At 36.3% G+C, this 14,608-nt stretch overlaps 1 protein-coding gene across 26 annotated transcripts in view; it reads right to left on the bottom strand.

The window, feature by feature from the left end:
* The window catches only part of MBNL1 (muscleblind like splicing regulator 1), a 202,547-nt gene that overhangs the window by 169,484 nt on the left and 18,455 nt on the right, over positions 1-14,608 (bottom strand). For 14 of the 26 annotated variants that reach the window (XR_010132981.1, XM_004037865.5, XM_055382057.2 and 11 more), the window contains exon 2: positions 1,246-2,208. The exons of 5 other annotated variants lie outside the window; for them this stretch is intronic. Coding sequence is in view for 20 of the 21 variants with exons in the window: in XM_004037865.5 (XP_004037913.1) it covers positions 1,246-1,419 (174 nt within the window). In the remaining variant the exon portion in view is untranslated. Of the gene's footprint in view, positions 1-1,245; positions 2,209-2,358; positions 2,779-14,608 lie in introns of those variants that run through there. 7 more of the 26 variants (XM_019024083.4, XM_055382050.2, XM_031009184.3 and 4 more) reach the window with 1 other exon arrangement.

Below are 14,608 nucleotides of genomic sequence, written 5' to 3'. Positions count from 1 at the left end.
GTTGTTAATACCTCCTTTCTGTTCAACTCTAAAGATCATGTTCTTGAAATCTTTGGCAAAAACGTTAGCAAAATGAACAGCCTAAACTGGACCAGGAAACAATGAACTGAAACAATTAACTCATAACTCACCCTGATGTTATTAAAGAAAAGATTATTATAGCAACATATATTTTTAAAGACAAGATGGATCTATGAGACTTTTACTTCTCTACATATGTAGAAGTGACAGTGTCCTCCCCTCAAAGGTCCAAAGAATTAAATTAGGACATTCATATTCAAAAGCAATTTGATTAAACCAAGTAGGCTGAAAGTACCCAGGAACACATTTCTAGTCTTGACCTTGTGTGTCAAAATAAAGATATTTATGTTATCCTTTAAAAGACTCATTTTCAAATATGATACCTGAATTACAAATCCAATGACATTTTTGAATGTCAAGAAACACTAAAGTAAATATTTTAGTATTATGGTGCCCACAAAAGCTAACTTTTAACATTTCTAGCTAAGACTATTACAAATAAAAAAAAAATCATGATCTAACAGAAAATAAACTGCTGATTCACATTAGAATTTTTGAAGCTGGAAAAATCCAATAAACAATAGTACTTATGAGTTTCTACTTATTTATAAAACTCACATGCAACAAAGTTTGTGCCTCAGGTAAGGTGCTGTAGCAGCAGTTCAGCACCTTACTTCTAGTTACATTTTCCATAAAATGCGTGGCTCTGGCCTGAAAATAAAATGCCCACAAAATAAAAAGAAAATCCAAAATGTCAAAATATTAAAAGAGTAAAAAGTCTATCCAAGTTTAGCTGATTTTAAATCTGCTTCTCTTTTGCAACTGTACAATGCCTTTACCAACAAATAAAAATCATCCTCATTCAGCTATTGCCATGGCCTTATATATAATATATGCATATGCTAAACACTCACAGGTAGCTACATTTACCATTTCCAGGGACAGACACTCACTTTGCCATTACTAAGTGAAAAATATGTCAACACTTTCTGCCCTAGCAAAAAAAAACATGCAGTGAAAGGACTGATAAAGTTATTCATAACAAAGTTTGGCCAGACTTGATTCTACTGCTTCTTGTAAAGTTCCCCAGCCCAACATCATCAACACACTGTATAACTAAACTATGAACAAAGCAATCCATAATCCCATATGCAGAGACCTGTATGTCCATATACCCCTCATTCAATCATTGAATATCCTTAAAAGAATATAATAGTTACTCACTTTCAATGAATCAAAGCAGGCGATTACTCGTCCATTTTCAACTTGGCAGCTTTTCGAAGGATGTGCAAATTTACATTCCGTGTCTGGCCGTGAGCAAGTCCCCCTCTGGAACTCTCTACATACTTCCAGTGTTAGCCATTTTGTGTCCCGAATTGGTGTGACACTAACAGCCATGTTTAGATTTTACAGGTAGTTAAATGTTTCAGTGAAACCAACAAACCCAACCCCCCCAAAAAAGAGCAACAACCAAAAAAAAAAAGCTGAACTGATGATGAAAATGTCCCCTCAAAATACTTTTCCCCACTCCCTGCTTTAAAAGTACATGGAAAATTGTGTCGTCAATATCAAGGAAAAGATCTCCCACTAGAAATTCACAGCATGAAACTGTTAATTCAAAGAGGTTTTGGTTTTTAGAGAAATACTAGGATTGTAAGTAGATGAACGTTTAAAAGTAGGGCCTGGTATCAGCCTTGTGCTCTCAGTAACCCCTTCCCAGTGCCAATTTGGAGCCCAAAATGCAAGCATGAAAACGTGGCAGACCCTTCGACACCGAATTTCCAAGCTGCTTTCAGCAAAGTTGTCTGAAAGGGAATCTCCTCACAGCTGAATTTGCAATGGAGTTTGGTGGTGCAATCGGTATTGATTAGTTTGGCATAGACAGATGCAGCAGTTTAGAGCAAAATCGAGAAAATGATTTTTTTTTTCCTCCTTGATTTCCTGGCAGAAGATATCTTACTTTTTCAGCAAACTTTTCTTTTAACACTAAAGCAGCCTAGGGCAATGCCAGATACTTAGAGCTTTTCTCTTGATTATAAGTAGAAATGGGGGTGTCTGGGCTAGAGGTGGAGGGTGGATGTGCTGTCGTCACAGTCTAGCTGGCAGCAAGCAAGGCAAAAGCAGAGACTGCTCTAGAAGCGGTTCCAAGCAGCAGAGACGTCAGGAAAGGCACTTCTTAGTACCAACCTGTAGAAAAAAGAGATAGGTTAAGATTTACTAAGTAGCACTTCACTGATGTCCTACAGTATCACCACCTTGCCATGTGATACCAGACTAAGTAATATTCAAGTCAGCCTCTCTCTCTCTCCCCCACACATACACACACAAAATACTTACAGTGAGGCATATTGCAGCCAGCCATCGTAGATTTATTAAAAAAAGGGGCCGTTTCCCCTTGTGAAGCAATGCATGATAGAGAGATAACCAATCACAGATAGTGTTGCAGCAATATTCTGGGCAGAAAGCCAATAGTGTGGGTTGTCTTATGAAAGGTCGCGCCTGTCAGACGTTCATTACTATGCTATAAGCACAGAAAATGTCCATCAGATGTGACTTATTCCACTGCAAGAGGACGAGCATGTGGGTTTTGAATTTACCCAACATGCAGTTAGTGGACTAAACCATGTTAGTTTCAAAACAGCTTCTCAGACAAGTCTAAGCACTTGAAGATCATTACCAGGGAATAAAAAGCAAGGTTTAAAAATTGCAGCTGACTTCCCAGCTGCTTTCCCTCCGGCTCTGCGCAGGGACGGGCACTGAACAGCCTGCTCCTGCTGTCCTGACACGTGAATAAAAAAGGAAAGGGGTGTTTACAAATGGTACATTCTCCTGACCTATCCAATTCACTTCCTTCTAAAGCCCAAGTCCTGCCCCTCCACTGAAAACAGCACTCATACTGTAAAACTATTCCATTGAGCCCGCAGACACTTTGTCAATATATCACAGGCAGGCAAGATATGAACAAAAGCATCCTTTATTCGTACATTTTTAAAGCAGAAGCTGAGGTCATGTGGGGAAAATAAGGAGTGCAGTGTTGTCAGTGTGTCTGGTAAATCTGAAGTCAACCGCAAGGGAGAAAGTGATTCCATCGCAGAAACATTAAATATTAAGTGAGCAATTTGATTTGAGCAGCGTGATGCACTTCAGAAGTACAATTCCAAACAAAGCTGGAGGGTGGGGCATGAGGGATCCCCTGTTGCCTGATGATCAGTTAACTCAGCACCACAAGACTACTTCTTAGAGCAGGGCATTTTCACTTTTAACAACTTACTTTTTCTATCAGGATTTTTCTTCTTTTTTTTTGTTTGAATGTTGCCAATGAGGAAAACAAGGCTTTAAAAAGTAAAATTTTCACATTTTAAAGAGGCAATGACACAGTATGATAACTAGTATTTGATGATACTTCTTCATGAGCCAAAATTGCTCTATTGGCATATGGTATGTTTATAATTTTTGGAAATTAGAGTATAGGATATAAATACATACGTATGTTAAAAAACACGAACATCTAGAACTTAAATTGTTTAAGATTAATATTGCCATTTTAACACTAAGTTTCATTTAAAAAACTACTTTCCAAAACTATTTGGAAAATACTACAGTAAGACTACAACTTTTGATAGAGATTTAAAAAATCAATCAAGCTTGGTGGATCACGCCTGTAATCCCTGCACTTTGGGAGGCTGAGGTGGGTGGATCACAAGGTCAGGAGTTCAAGACCAGCCTGGCCAACATGGTAAAACCCCATCTCTATTAAAAATACAAAAATTAGCCAGGCATGGTGGTGGCACCTATAATCCCAGCTACTCAGGAGGCTGAGGCAGAAGAATCACTTGAACCCGGGAGGCAGAAGCTGCAGTGAGCTGAGATTGCACCACTGCACTCCAGCTTGGGTGACAGAGCAAGACTCTGTCTAAAAAAAAATTAAAAAAATCCATGGCTGGGCACAGTGGCTCATACCTGTAATCCCAGCACTTTGGGAGGCCGAGGCAGGCAGATCATGAGGTCAGGTGTTCGAGACCAACCTGGTCAACATGGCAAAACCCTGTCTCTAAAAATACTAAAATACAAAAAATTAGCCAGGCATGGTGGCAGGCACCTGTAATCCCAGCTCCTTGGGAGGCTGGGTGATTCTCCTGGAATCACTTAGAACCTGGGAGGTGGATGTTGCAGTGAGCCGAGATTGCGCCACTGCACTCCAGGCCGGAAGACAGTGTGAGACTCCATCAAGAAAAAAAAAAAAAAAAAAAAAAAAACCTCATCCCCAGTGTTCAAGAAATATTTTGGTTTTCAAAAAAGTTCCTAGGTCTTAATGCCAGTTTCTATAAAAAAAAAAAAAAAAAAAGGTCCAGTCATAAACTGTAAGCTGTGTCTATCTTCCTGAAACTTTGTTCTGCATTAAGAATTACTCAATGATTTCATGCCTTGAGAATGGACCACCTGCATGGTCAACAATCTCTTTACTCCTTCTCTTCAGAATCTTCAAGTGCCTCACATGTAACTATTTTCTTCCTCTAAAGCCAGCTAAGATGTCACTTCCTCCAAAAAGCTACCAAGATGTCATTATCCCCATCTCTATCCATCCATATCGTAATACTGCCTTCTCTGAATTATCTCTGCACCTATGCCCTATACAGTGTTTTATTTCCTTATATATCTGACCCACTAGACCATATGTTTTTAAGGACAGAAAAAATATATTATTCATCTCAGTAACCCCATGGCTTAGCACAGTGATGCAAAATAGATGGAGTTCCAAAAATATTGGTAAACTAAATTATCAATTGCTGCATCAGGATTTGGATTACCTCTAGGGTACAAAATATACAAACACACACACATGAACACATATATATGAATACAACATATGAACACACTGAAACATACATTTGAAAACACACACACACACACACACACACAATCATTGCCTCTATAAATTATTATGTTCCAGGGTCACATAGGCCCTTTCACTGCCTCACAATCTAGCCCTGTCCTTGGACAGCTCCCTATCTCATTGCACACGGCAGCTTTTCTAAAACTTCATTACTCTTTCTCCATGTTCATTAGCAATAGTGGATAATAATATTATGTGTCATGAATATTTCATAGCCATAACAGTAGCCCTTAAGCATGAACTTTCTCTTACCTTCCTACCCACGAGTCTTTAACCTATCTTTCTGTATCTTTCTTGGTCTCCCAGTTCTTCCTCCTCCTGCCCACAGTTAAGCTTCCACAAGCCTCCACCTTGACTCATTCATTCTCAAGACCTAGTTCTTTTCTGCCTCCTCTATACATGCACGCCCTGTCTTTCAGCAGTTCCTTCTCTTAGCTTCCAAATGTGCTGAAGAAACTCCAACATGCAGACGGTGACATGGCAGGAGGAAGAGGACCCTGCCCTGGCTAGCATCCTCCTCTCCCTAATGCACTTAATCCATCCTTCCCAAGCAAATATCTAAAGAGTCATCTACCGTGCTGTTTTTCTGCTTCTTCCTTTCCCATTCACTTCTGAATCCTTATCAGTCTGACTTTCACACCCATTACTTTACTGCTCAGCAAAGGTCATCAATGCTGTCAGGAAAGCCAAGTCCAAAGATTATGTTTTGTTCTTGCCTTTACTTGACCTGTAACATGATTTACAACTCCCTCTTTCTTGAACCTTTCCCTTTTAACAAACTGACACATTTTATCTTGTTGCTTCTCCCAGTGCTGTACCTCTTGTATCCCCCCTGGAGAGGAGTTGCTGAGGGTTCTTGGCAGATGCCAAGACATGTGTGAGCTCCTGGGACTTGTTACATGCTAACTCCCTGTTTGGTTTGACACACACTTCCTCACCCCTGCAACTTGGCAAATTCCTTCTCCTTGTTTAAATTGCTGTTCAAAAATCACCTTCTCTATAGGACTGGGTCAACTATGCTAAACATTATGCCATCTCAGAATGTTTTTGGTACTTTGTATCTCTTCGTACCTTTCCCCCTCAATGTTATATATGCCCTGACAACAGGGTGTAGGTCCAGTGTCCTCCATCACACTGTTCTTGGAACATAACAGATCTTTTTTTAAAATGTTTGATAAATGAGTAAACTTCATTCATACTTACAGAAATAAACATGTATGGGAGGATGTGGTCCCAACACTGATGAAATAGATTATTTAATATCATGATCTATGGCATCCAGAAAATATATGTAAAAAGACTGGTACCCCAAGAAATATCTGCATTGCTTGGTAGTCATATCTAAATACAACTAAAAATTAATTTCTAGAGTTGATTATTTTTCCTTTTTGCCAGGTTACAGACAATCTCTCAAGTACAAAATATACTTTGATTACTAAAATGCTTGGAAATCAGTGTTCTGATTATATTTATTTTCTGTAGCAGAGAAATTCTATTTACTTCAAAAGTGCTATTGAAAGCATTATCAACATAGATTTGTACCATTTAATTGTAAAGGACATAGACAAGGATGATAATCAAAGTATTAATAATTAGTTCAGGCACAGACACTGAACAATTAAAACAGATACTGGCCATTAGTCTAGCTAGACCTGATAATGTATGTGCCTGCCCTTGATATAGGGCACTGTGGGTAACAAACTCAAATTATATCCTATAGATCAATTTCACTAAACTGCTGATATCAGATTATTGTTTTATATTCCTTCTCTATATTAAAAAAAGAATTTCAAAAAATAGAAATCTCTTTTGGTAAATTAAGATTTTATAGAATTTGGATCAATACTGAATTCACAAAACATTAACTAAGTAATGGGGTTTTGTTCTATAGATAGATATAATGTTTAAAGATACGTGGGTAATGTCCAGATTATGAGAATTCTTGCAAACATATTTGGCCTAAAATAAATTTTGTCTGTAAATAATTATTAAAGGAAAGATTTCTACTAATGGGTACATTGCTTCTGAGGTAAATATCTGACCTATATTTCAATACATTATAATAAACTTCTCTGAACAACAAAAATATTGTTAAGAATCAAACTTAAGGCCGGGCACGGTGGCTCACGCCTGTAATCCCAGCACTTTGGGAGGCCGAGGCAGGCAGATCACGAGGTCAGGAGATCAAGATCATCCTGGCTAACACGGTGAAACCCCATCTCTACTAAAAAATACAAAAAATTAGCTGGGCATAGTGGCGGGCACCTGTAGTCCCAGCTACTCGGGAGGGTGAGGCAGGAGAATGGTGTGAACCTGGGAGGCAGAGCTTGCAGTGAGCCGAGATCACACCACTGCACTCCAGCCTGGGTGACAGAGCAAGACTCCGCCTCAAAAAAAAAAAAAAAGAATAAAACTTAAAAATCTGAATAATAGCTAACAGCAGTCCCTCTTTAACCTACTGATCACATTCCAAATGCTATAGTTTCTTGCTTTATCTGACATCATCTACAACACTAATATTCTGCCACAAGAACCAATTTCTTTTTGAATGATATCAGAAATCATGTATATATTCTACTTTAAGATAAATATAAGGGAGAAAATAAAAAGGAAAGAAATGAAAATTTGAAATGACAGAGATAATAAAAACCGAGAAAAGGATAAAGAAGAATGAAATTATTCTTATTCTTTCAACAATTATTCTTAAAAATTACATATATATATATATGGCTTCATATGAATGCCTATTTAAGAGTCACATACCTACTGCTATAGAAGATAAAGAGATGTTTACAAGGTATGAAAATGAAATTCTCTTTTGGAGAACTGGATGGCCTCTATGAGCAAGGTTAAATTTCTTGCTCACATATGTTTACTAATCATTGCAAAAGTTCTTCTAAAGCAAATATAGGCAATCAGTCCAGTTATATCCCAGAGTAGTTAGCTGGTAATTTTGAAGAATTTTATTTAATATGCTTTTAATGTTGATATAAGTTATATACTGAGGAAGTTAACTAAATAATTTTTTGAGGTCCTTTATTATGATTTTTGTTTATTAAGATAGTTTCAATCTAACTGAAAGAGATGGCTAACTTCACCCTGTAAGTTTGGAGTTGATAAGAAAGAACCCCTTGCCCAAAACCACAACTTCTTTCCCTGGCTCACTGGTGTCAACAAGTCCATAATTAGCAATGCAGTTCTTTAGTAAACTAAGTTTGCTCACACAATTATTCCCAGGGTTTGTCCCAAATATCAACAGAGATTTCCATATACAACCAACCAACTTAGCATTTCTGGAGGCTGTACAGCCATCTCTGTATTCACTAAGGTGCTAAGTAGAGTAACAAAGATGTTATACATTATATGGGAAGAACTGTCATCTGAATGAGTTAATTCAGCCTTCAGCACTATTCAACTCCACATAGCAAAAAGCAGAGGTAAGTATTTCTCAGTGAGGGGTAAGCACACTACCAGCAGTACCCATGGCAATTTCAGGTGATGCACAAACAACATAATTTTAACAGATGGATTAGAATGCTAAAACCAGTGTGTCCGGTCTGTGATTACATCAATATTATAACTTAGGAAGAAATTAAAGTTTAATTTACAAATTTAAAGGGCCGGGCACCGTGGCTCACACCTGTAATCCAACACTTTGGGAGGCTGAAGTGGAGGATTGCTTGAGGCCAGGTGTTCGAGACCAGCCTGAACAACATAGTAGGACCCTATATCTACAAAAAATACAAAAATTAGCCAGGCAGGGTGACAAATGCCTGTAGTCCCAATTACTCAGGAGGCTGAGGCAGGAGGATTGCTTGAGCAGAGGATGTCAAGGCTGCAGTAAGCCATGATCACACCACTGCACTCCAACCTGGGCAACACAGTAAGACCCTGTCTGAAAAAAAAAAGTATTAATTAAATAAATTTTTTAAAAAGATTTAAAGAGTATATACATATATACACAAATATACCTAAGAGACTACACATAAATGAAAATCATGAAGGAGATATGTAAATGACTAAGTTTTAGCAATACTGCAAAGAAAAAGATAACTTTCAATCACACATCCTCTGGAATGGCATAGAGACTGCCAATGTGGCCTGCTGGTCTGCCACATTTCAGACTAGCTGCTGCCAAGAAAGGAAGATTGTGTTTACTAACTCAAATAAGTAATCTAAGCTCTGTCGAAGCAGTCTTTTAGAATTCTGATCCATTCAACAGTTTGGTTCCCTAAATCACCTAGTGGTCTACTGTAGGAAGGATAATGAAGGAGTGTTGGTTAGGTGACACACTACTGCCAAAGATTAGAATTCCAGAGGCAACTAAACTGTATTCCAATTAGAAAATGATTGTTGATCCTTAAGTATTTATATTTAGGACAAAACAGAACATAAAGCTTCTATACAGACAATGATTTAAAAGTGAATTTTGAATTAATTCCTGTATCAGGCAAAATTTTTAAAAATGTAAAAGGTTTAAGCTCACTAGAAGATAATTATCACATGAATCACTGCACTTTGCATACTAGCTCTATACCCCAATAGGCCTTCGTCCAAGTCCCTACTGCAAAGTTATCTTCTTAGAAGATTTTCAGGCCACCATCCAAAGCACCCAACCTTCTGTTCCTCCCAACAGCAGTCCAGACTCGTTTTGAGAGAAGTACATAACATTACACTTCCAGCCTGAGCAACACAGTGAGACCCCATCTCTACAGAAAACAAATTTTTAAAAATTAGCCACACATGATGACATGTGCTTGTGGTCCCAGCAACTTGGGAGGCTGAAATGGGAGTACTGCTTGAGCCCAGGAGTTCAAGACTGCAGTAAGCTATGACTAAGCCACTACACTCTAGCCTAGGTAACAGAGTGAGACCTCGTCTAAAAAACAAAACAAACAAAAAAACCCCACCTAATACTACATAGTACTGTGAAGAAAGCAGAGTAATATTACACGCTTATCTCGCTATCTGCTTATCATTTGCCTTTGCCACAAAAATGTAAGCTCCATGAGAGAAGGCAGTGGTTACGCTAGTTCTCCATTAATAGAAACAGATCACCAAAACAGTGCCTGGCCCAGAGGAAACGAACAATTAATATTTGTGGTATGACTGAAGATTTTTCTTAGTATATCAGACTAGTTTGTATTTTCGACAAATTACAATGCTTAAGCTATATGGTTTAGTATATTGGGGATGTCACCTTTATAAGTGAATGAAACCAGCATCAAACGTCACTCATTGGAAAGAGAACATGAGGCGATGAAGTTAAAATAGCAACATATTTAAATACCTCCTTGATTATGAAGTTGAAGAAAGATATTTTGAGCCACAGAATATTCGAAACAGATTTATGTGGCTTTGCAAATTTAAAATATTTAAATAATTATCTATGAAATTCTGACAGAACCAGTCTTCAATTCCAGCAAAAGAAACACTGCATTTTTTCTCATGCTATTCAAAGAGGAAGTATTTTAACATTTCCTTCTACAAGAAGGTATAATGAGATAAAACTGTGAATGCTACTTAATTGTTCTACAAGAGAAAGCACTACTCCTAATTAGTGTTTTATTTACCTATATATTACACAAAGACATCATCTTGTTAGCCTCAGGTAGACATATCTGATCTGTCCATATCATTTAATATTTCAAAATAGTAAATAGGGAATCAGAACACAGACTACAGCAAAATTTAAAATGCTGTTATGTGCTCAAGAGCTAAATGGTAGAAAAATCAAATCTCATCATCTTGGCAATTTTCAGGAAGAATGGTACAGTGACCCAACCCGAATCTGTCAATGTAGAACTAACACAACAAAAATGTGAATGCTAAATGAAATGCAATACACAGTAATACTGTTATTCCCATTACAATGTCCTGATTATAGACTTTGATCCTAAAGCTTACTTAAATGAGTATTATTTTATTTGACACAGTAACTAAGGGCCAAAATCATAGTTTTCATATTTAACCTCTATATCTTCTGAACATCACCAAGCTTCCTGCTGAGGTTGGTGGCACCTCTGCCTAAAACATTTAAAATATGATGCTCACTGCTTATATAATGGTAGCAAATTCATCTGTGCACCCCTAATGACATTATTGCACAACACAAAAATAAGTATGAAGTTAACTGATCACAGAACTAAGAAAATATTTCCACAGCACCTCATACATTGGTGAAATCTGTTGCATTTTGTACCTCTTTGCCCCTCTATTCCAACTTTCCCTCTCACACAGAAATCATTCTCACAACCAATAGTTATAAGATCTTCTCCATAATTAACCTATATTTTTTTCCTATTTTAGCAGACTCAAGTAGGATAAATTACAAAATCAACATGTGAAAAAAATGACAGATATAATTTAAAAAAAAAAACCTGCCCAAAATATAAAGCATATCTCATTAGGATCAAACTTAATAGTTGCCACACTGTTCAGAATTTCTAAAAATTTAATGTGATAATTGCCCTCAATACTACCCACTAAATCTGACCACAGAAGCTTTATCTTAACAAATAGAATTTGAATTTCCAAATGTCTGATTTTAAACCTGGTGTGATAACCTCAATCAGGAAAATTGTATTAGCTTATTTATATTGAATATGGCCCAAAATATGTGATTTAATTATTAATCATTATGAAAAAAGTATAGAAAAATCTATGCCTATAATTAAATAAAAAGACCAAAATGATTATTTTTCAGAATACAATGACTAAAACCAATTACGAATGAGTATGGAATTGCTCGAATGTATCCTAAAAAAACAAATTAGTGAACTTCTCATGACACAACGTAATACAAAAATATTTCCTCCATTCCATATAATCAGTAAAAGTCCCTATTATTTCACTAACATATTTCTTATTCCAAACTTACAAATACTCAAGCCACATAGGTGCTACACAGTTTAACATTACAATCCTATGGATATTTCTATTGACTTATACAACTGACCTTAAGGATGACTTTTTACAAATAATCTCAAACATACTTTTAAAAAATATACCAATGTTAACTGAATATATTCCTCATAATAATATATATTCTTCATAACAAGATATATCAGTTTAACTTGACTTTTTTTCAAAAAAATAACAAATTCACATATGCTCACAAACAAGAATAATGTTTTCACTGACTAACAGTGACTCAAGACCCAGTTGTTTTTCCCTGGTTTAAAAGACTAAGATACGCCACAAAACAAAGATATGCATTGACAACTCCTATTTTCACTTCAATGTAACTTAAATATCCTCTGAAGAAGGTTTCACATAATTCACATATCTAACTAGGTCCAGAGATTAAACAACAAATTATGTTAATATTCCACAATATAAAAATATTAATGATCTTTCTATGTCAATAGAAACAGATCAATATAATTAGTTTTTAACAATTATATATTACTCCACTATATGTCCATTTTGTTATCAGTAGTCAACTACGTTAATGCCCATTTTTCACTCTTTTAATCAATGCTGAAATTGCATATAAAAAGCTATGCTTATGAGTGATTTTAATAATATAAATCCTTAGAAGATGAAGTGTATTCATATATGTATTAACTTTGAACTAGAATAAAAAACTTTAAGAAAACCTTTACCAATATGTACTTCCACCAAGAGTCAATAACATATTTTTCTATATTTGTTAAGCCTATGCTGTACTTTATCTACACTGTAAATTTCTCTTGTGGGAACATGCAAAAAAAGTATGTCTGTTTTTCTATAAATAGAAATGAAAGCCTGTTTTTGTATTTTTCCAAAATATTTTCAACTGTTAGCCCTCATATAGCAGCTAATCAATGGAAACATTTGTAAAATCAGTTTTTCAACTCCTGTTGCATCAAAACATTGCATTTCATTCCTAAAACAATCATAGTATTTGCATTTTGTAATTATTTACAAAGAAACAGAGGCTGGAATTTGGAATAAATGTTTGGGTTGACAGGGTATCAAAATAGACAATAAATACTTTACTGTTATTTTCTTATTAACAAAAGGAAAATGTGTAGTTTTAAGAATCTGCAGGGCATGTTGTATTTGGGAAATCTCTGACAACACCATGTCATAAGAGTAAGGGAATGCTTTTTTTAATACATTATATCTACAAATGTCAGAAAATATCTGCTACCCCTTCCTTTTTTAGATGCTAACTGATTAAAGGAAATGGTTTCTGACAACTGCTATACATAATGCAAAGCATTATCAAACTAGCTAAGGCACAAGAGAACTCTGGAAAACTCATGTAGGCCCAAGCATATTTTCCCATGTAGTAATTTTCCCTGAGGCTGGGGTTCCACTTGCAGTCATTCCTGAGTCAGGAGTGGGGAGTCTCCCTGAAGCAGCATGCACTTCTAATTAAAATAACGAAGATAGGTATATACTCTTGTATGATTATGCCTTTGCATGTATGTCCTCTTGGAAAATAAAAACATTCCGCCCTCACTTTGTCCTCCTCAAACTCTCTTTCTTAGTTATTAAATAACAGTCTACAGAATAAAGTACCTGAAAGTGAATTTTTAAAAGACTTCAGATATGATTGGTTGGCAGAATGTGAGCATTACCAACGCTTTTATTTTGACAATGTGATTTTACCATGTAGTCAGAGCATAAAGTTAGGCTTCTTGGGAGACGAGATCAAAAATTGTATTATTACAAATCTGTACTTTCAAAAGAGAATGCATATTGAACAGAAACTATAAGGGAGCATGAGATTTAGTTCCTTTGCTAAATAGAAAACAATATCTTTTTCTTAATTATTTTAATTGCACATAAGGTTCTGTGCATTCTGGAAAAGCTGTAACAAATAAGGAAACACAAAGAATAAACTACATCCTTTTAATGAGACAGCGATTAAAGCTCTACATGTTTCCATCAGCATCACATGCTCTTAAAAAGTAATGACCAGCTTTCCACAGCAAATCAGAATGCAATCGTAGCTAGCTAATAAACTGAAATAACTGCAAATTGTTTATTAACAGCAACATTTGTTTCTCTGGGATACTGATGTTCCAGAAAGATTATTGGATTATCTGAATCAGTGACTCGTGGGTAACTGTTAAAAATATATACCGTTCCTGGGACCTACCCTAGACCTACTGAGGATAGAAACCAGGAATCTATGTTTTCCCAGGTTATTTTTAATTCCATTAAATTTTGGCAACCATAATCAATCAAGGCTAAAATATTATTCTTACCAGAGACTGCTTACTGTGTTTCTACCCTATAACTTTACCTGAGAAACCAGAGTATCTTCTCTGATAAAATGTCCTGTTTAAAGATTTGGTGACACAATCTTTGATTATATTCTATCGACTACTTCAGCAAGCTAGTATGCTTATAAAATGTTACAAAAAAGCTCTGTTATGATTATTAATATTATTTTAAATCATGCATGCCACTGCACATCACTCTAAGATACTACACCATATACAACCATTTTTTTTTTTTTTTTTTTGAGACGGAGTCTCACACTGTCACCCACGCTGGAGTGCAGTGGTGCGATCTCGGCTCACTGCAAGCTCCACCTGGGTTCATGCCATTCTCCTGCCTCAGCCTCCTGAGTAGCTGGGACTACAGGCACCCACCACCACACCTGGCTACTTTTTGAATTTTCAGTAGAGACAGAGTTTCACCATGTTAGCCAGGATGGTCTCAATCTCCTGACCTCGTGAGCCACCCGCCTCG

Source organism: Gorilla gorilla, chromosome 2, assembly GCF_029281585.2.
Source record: "Gorilla gorilla gorilla isolate KB3781 chromosome 2, NHGRI_mGorGor1-v2.1_pri, whole genome shotgun sequence".
In the NCBI taxonomy this organism is placed as follows: Eukaryota; Metazoa; Chordata; class Mammalia; order Primates; family Hominidae; genus Gorilla; species Gorilla gorilla.
Note: the sequence above shows the minus strand (reverse complement) of the source record. Positions and strands in the feature narration are given on the sequence as shown.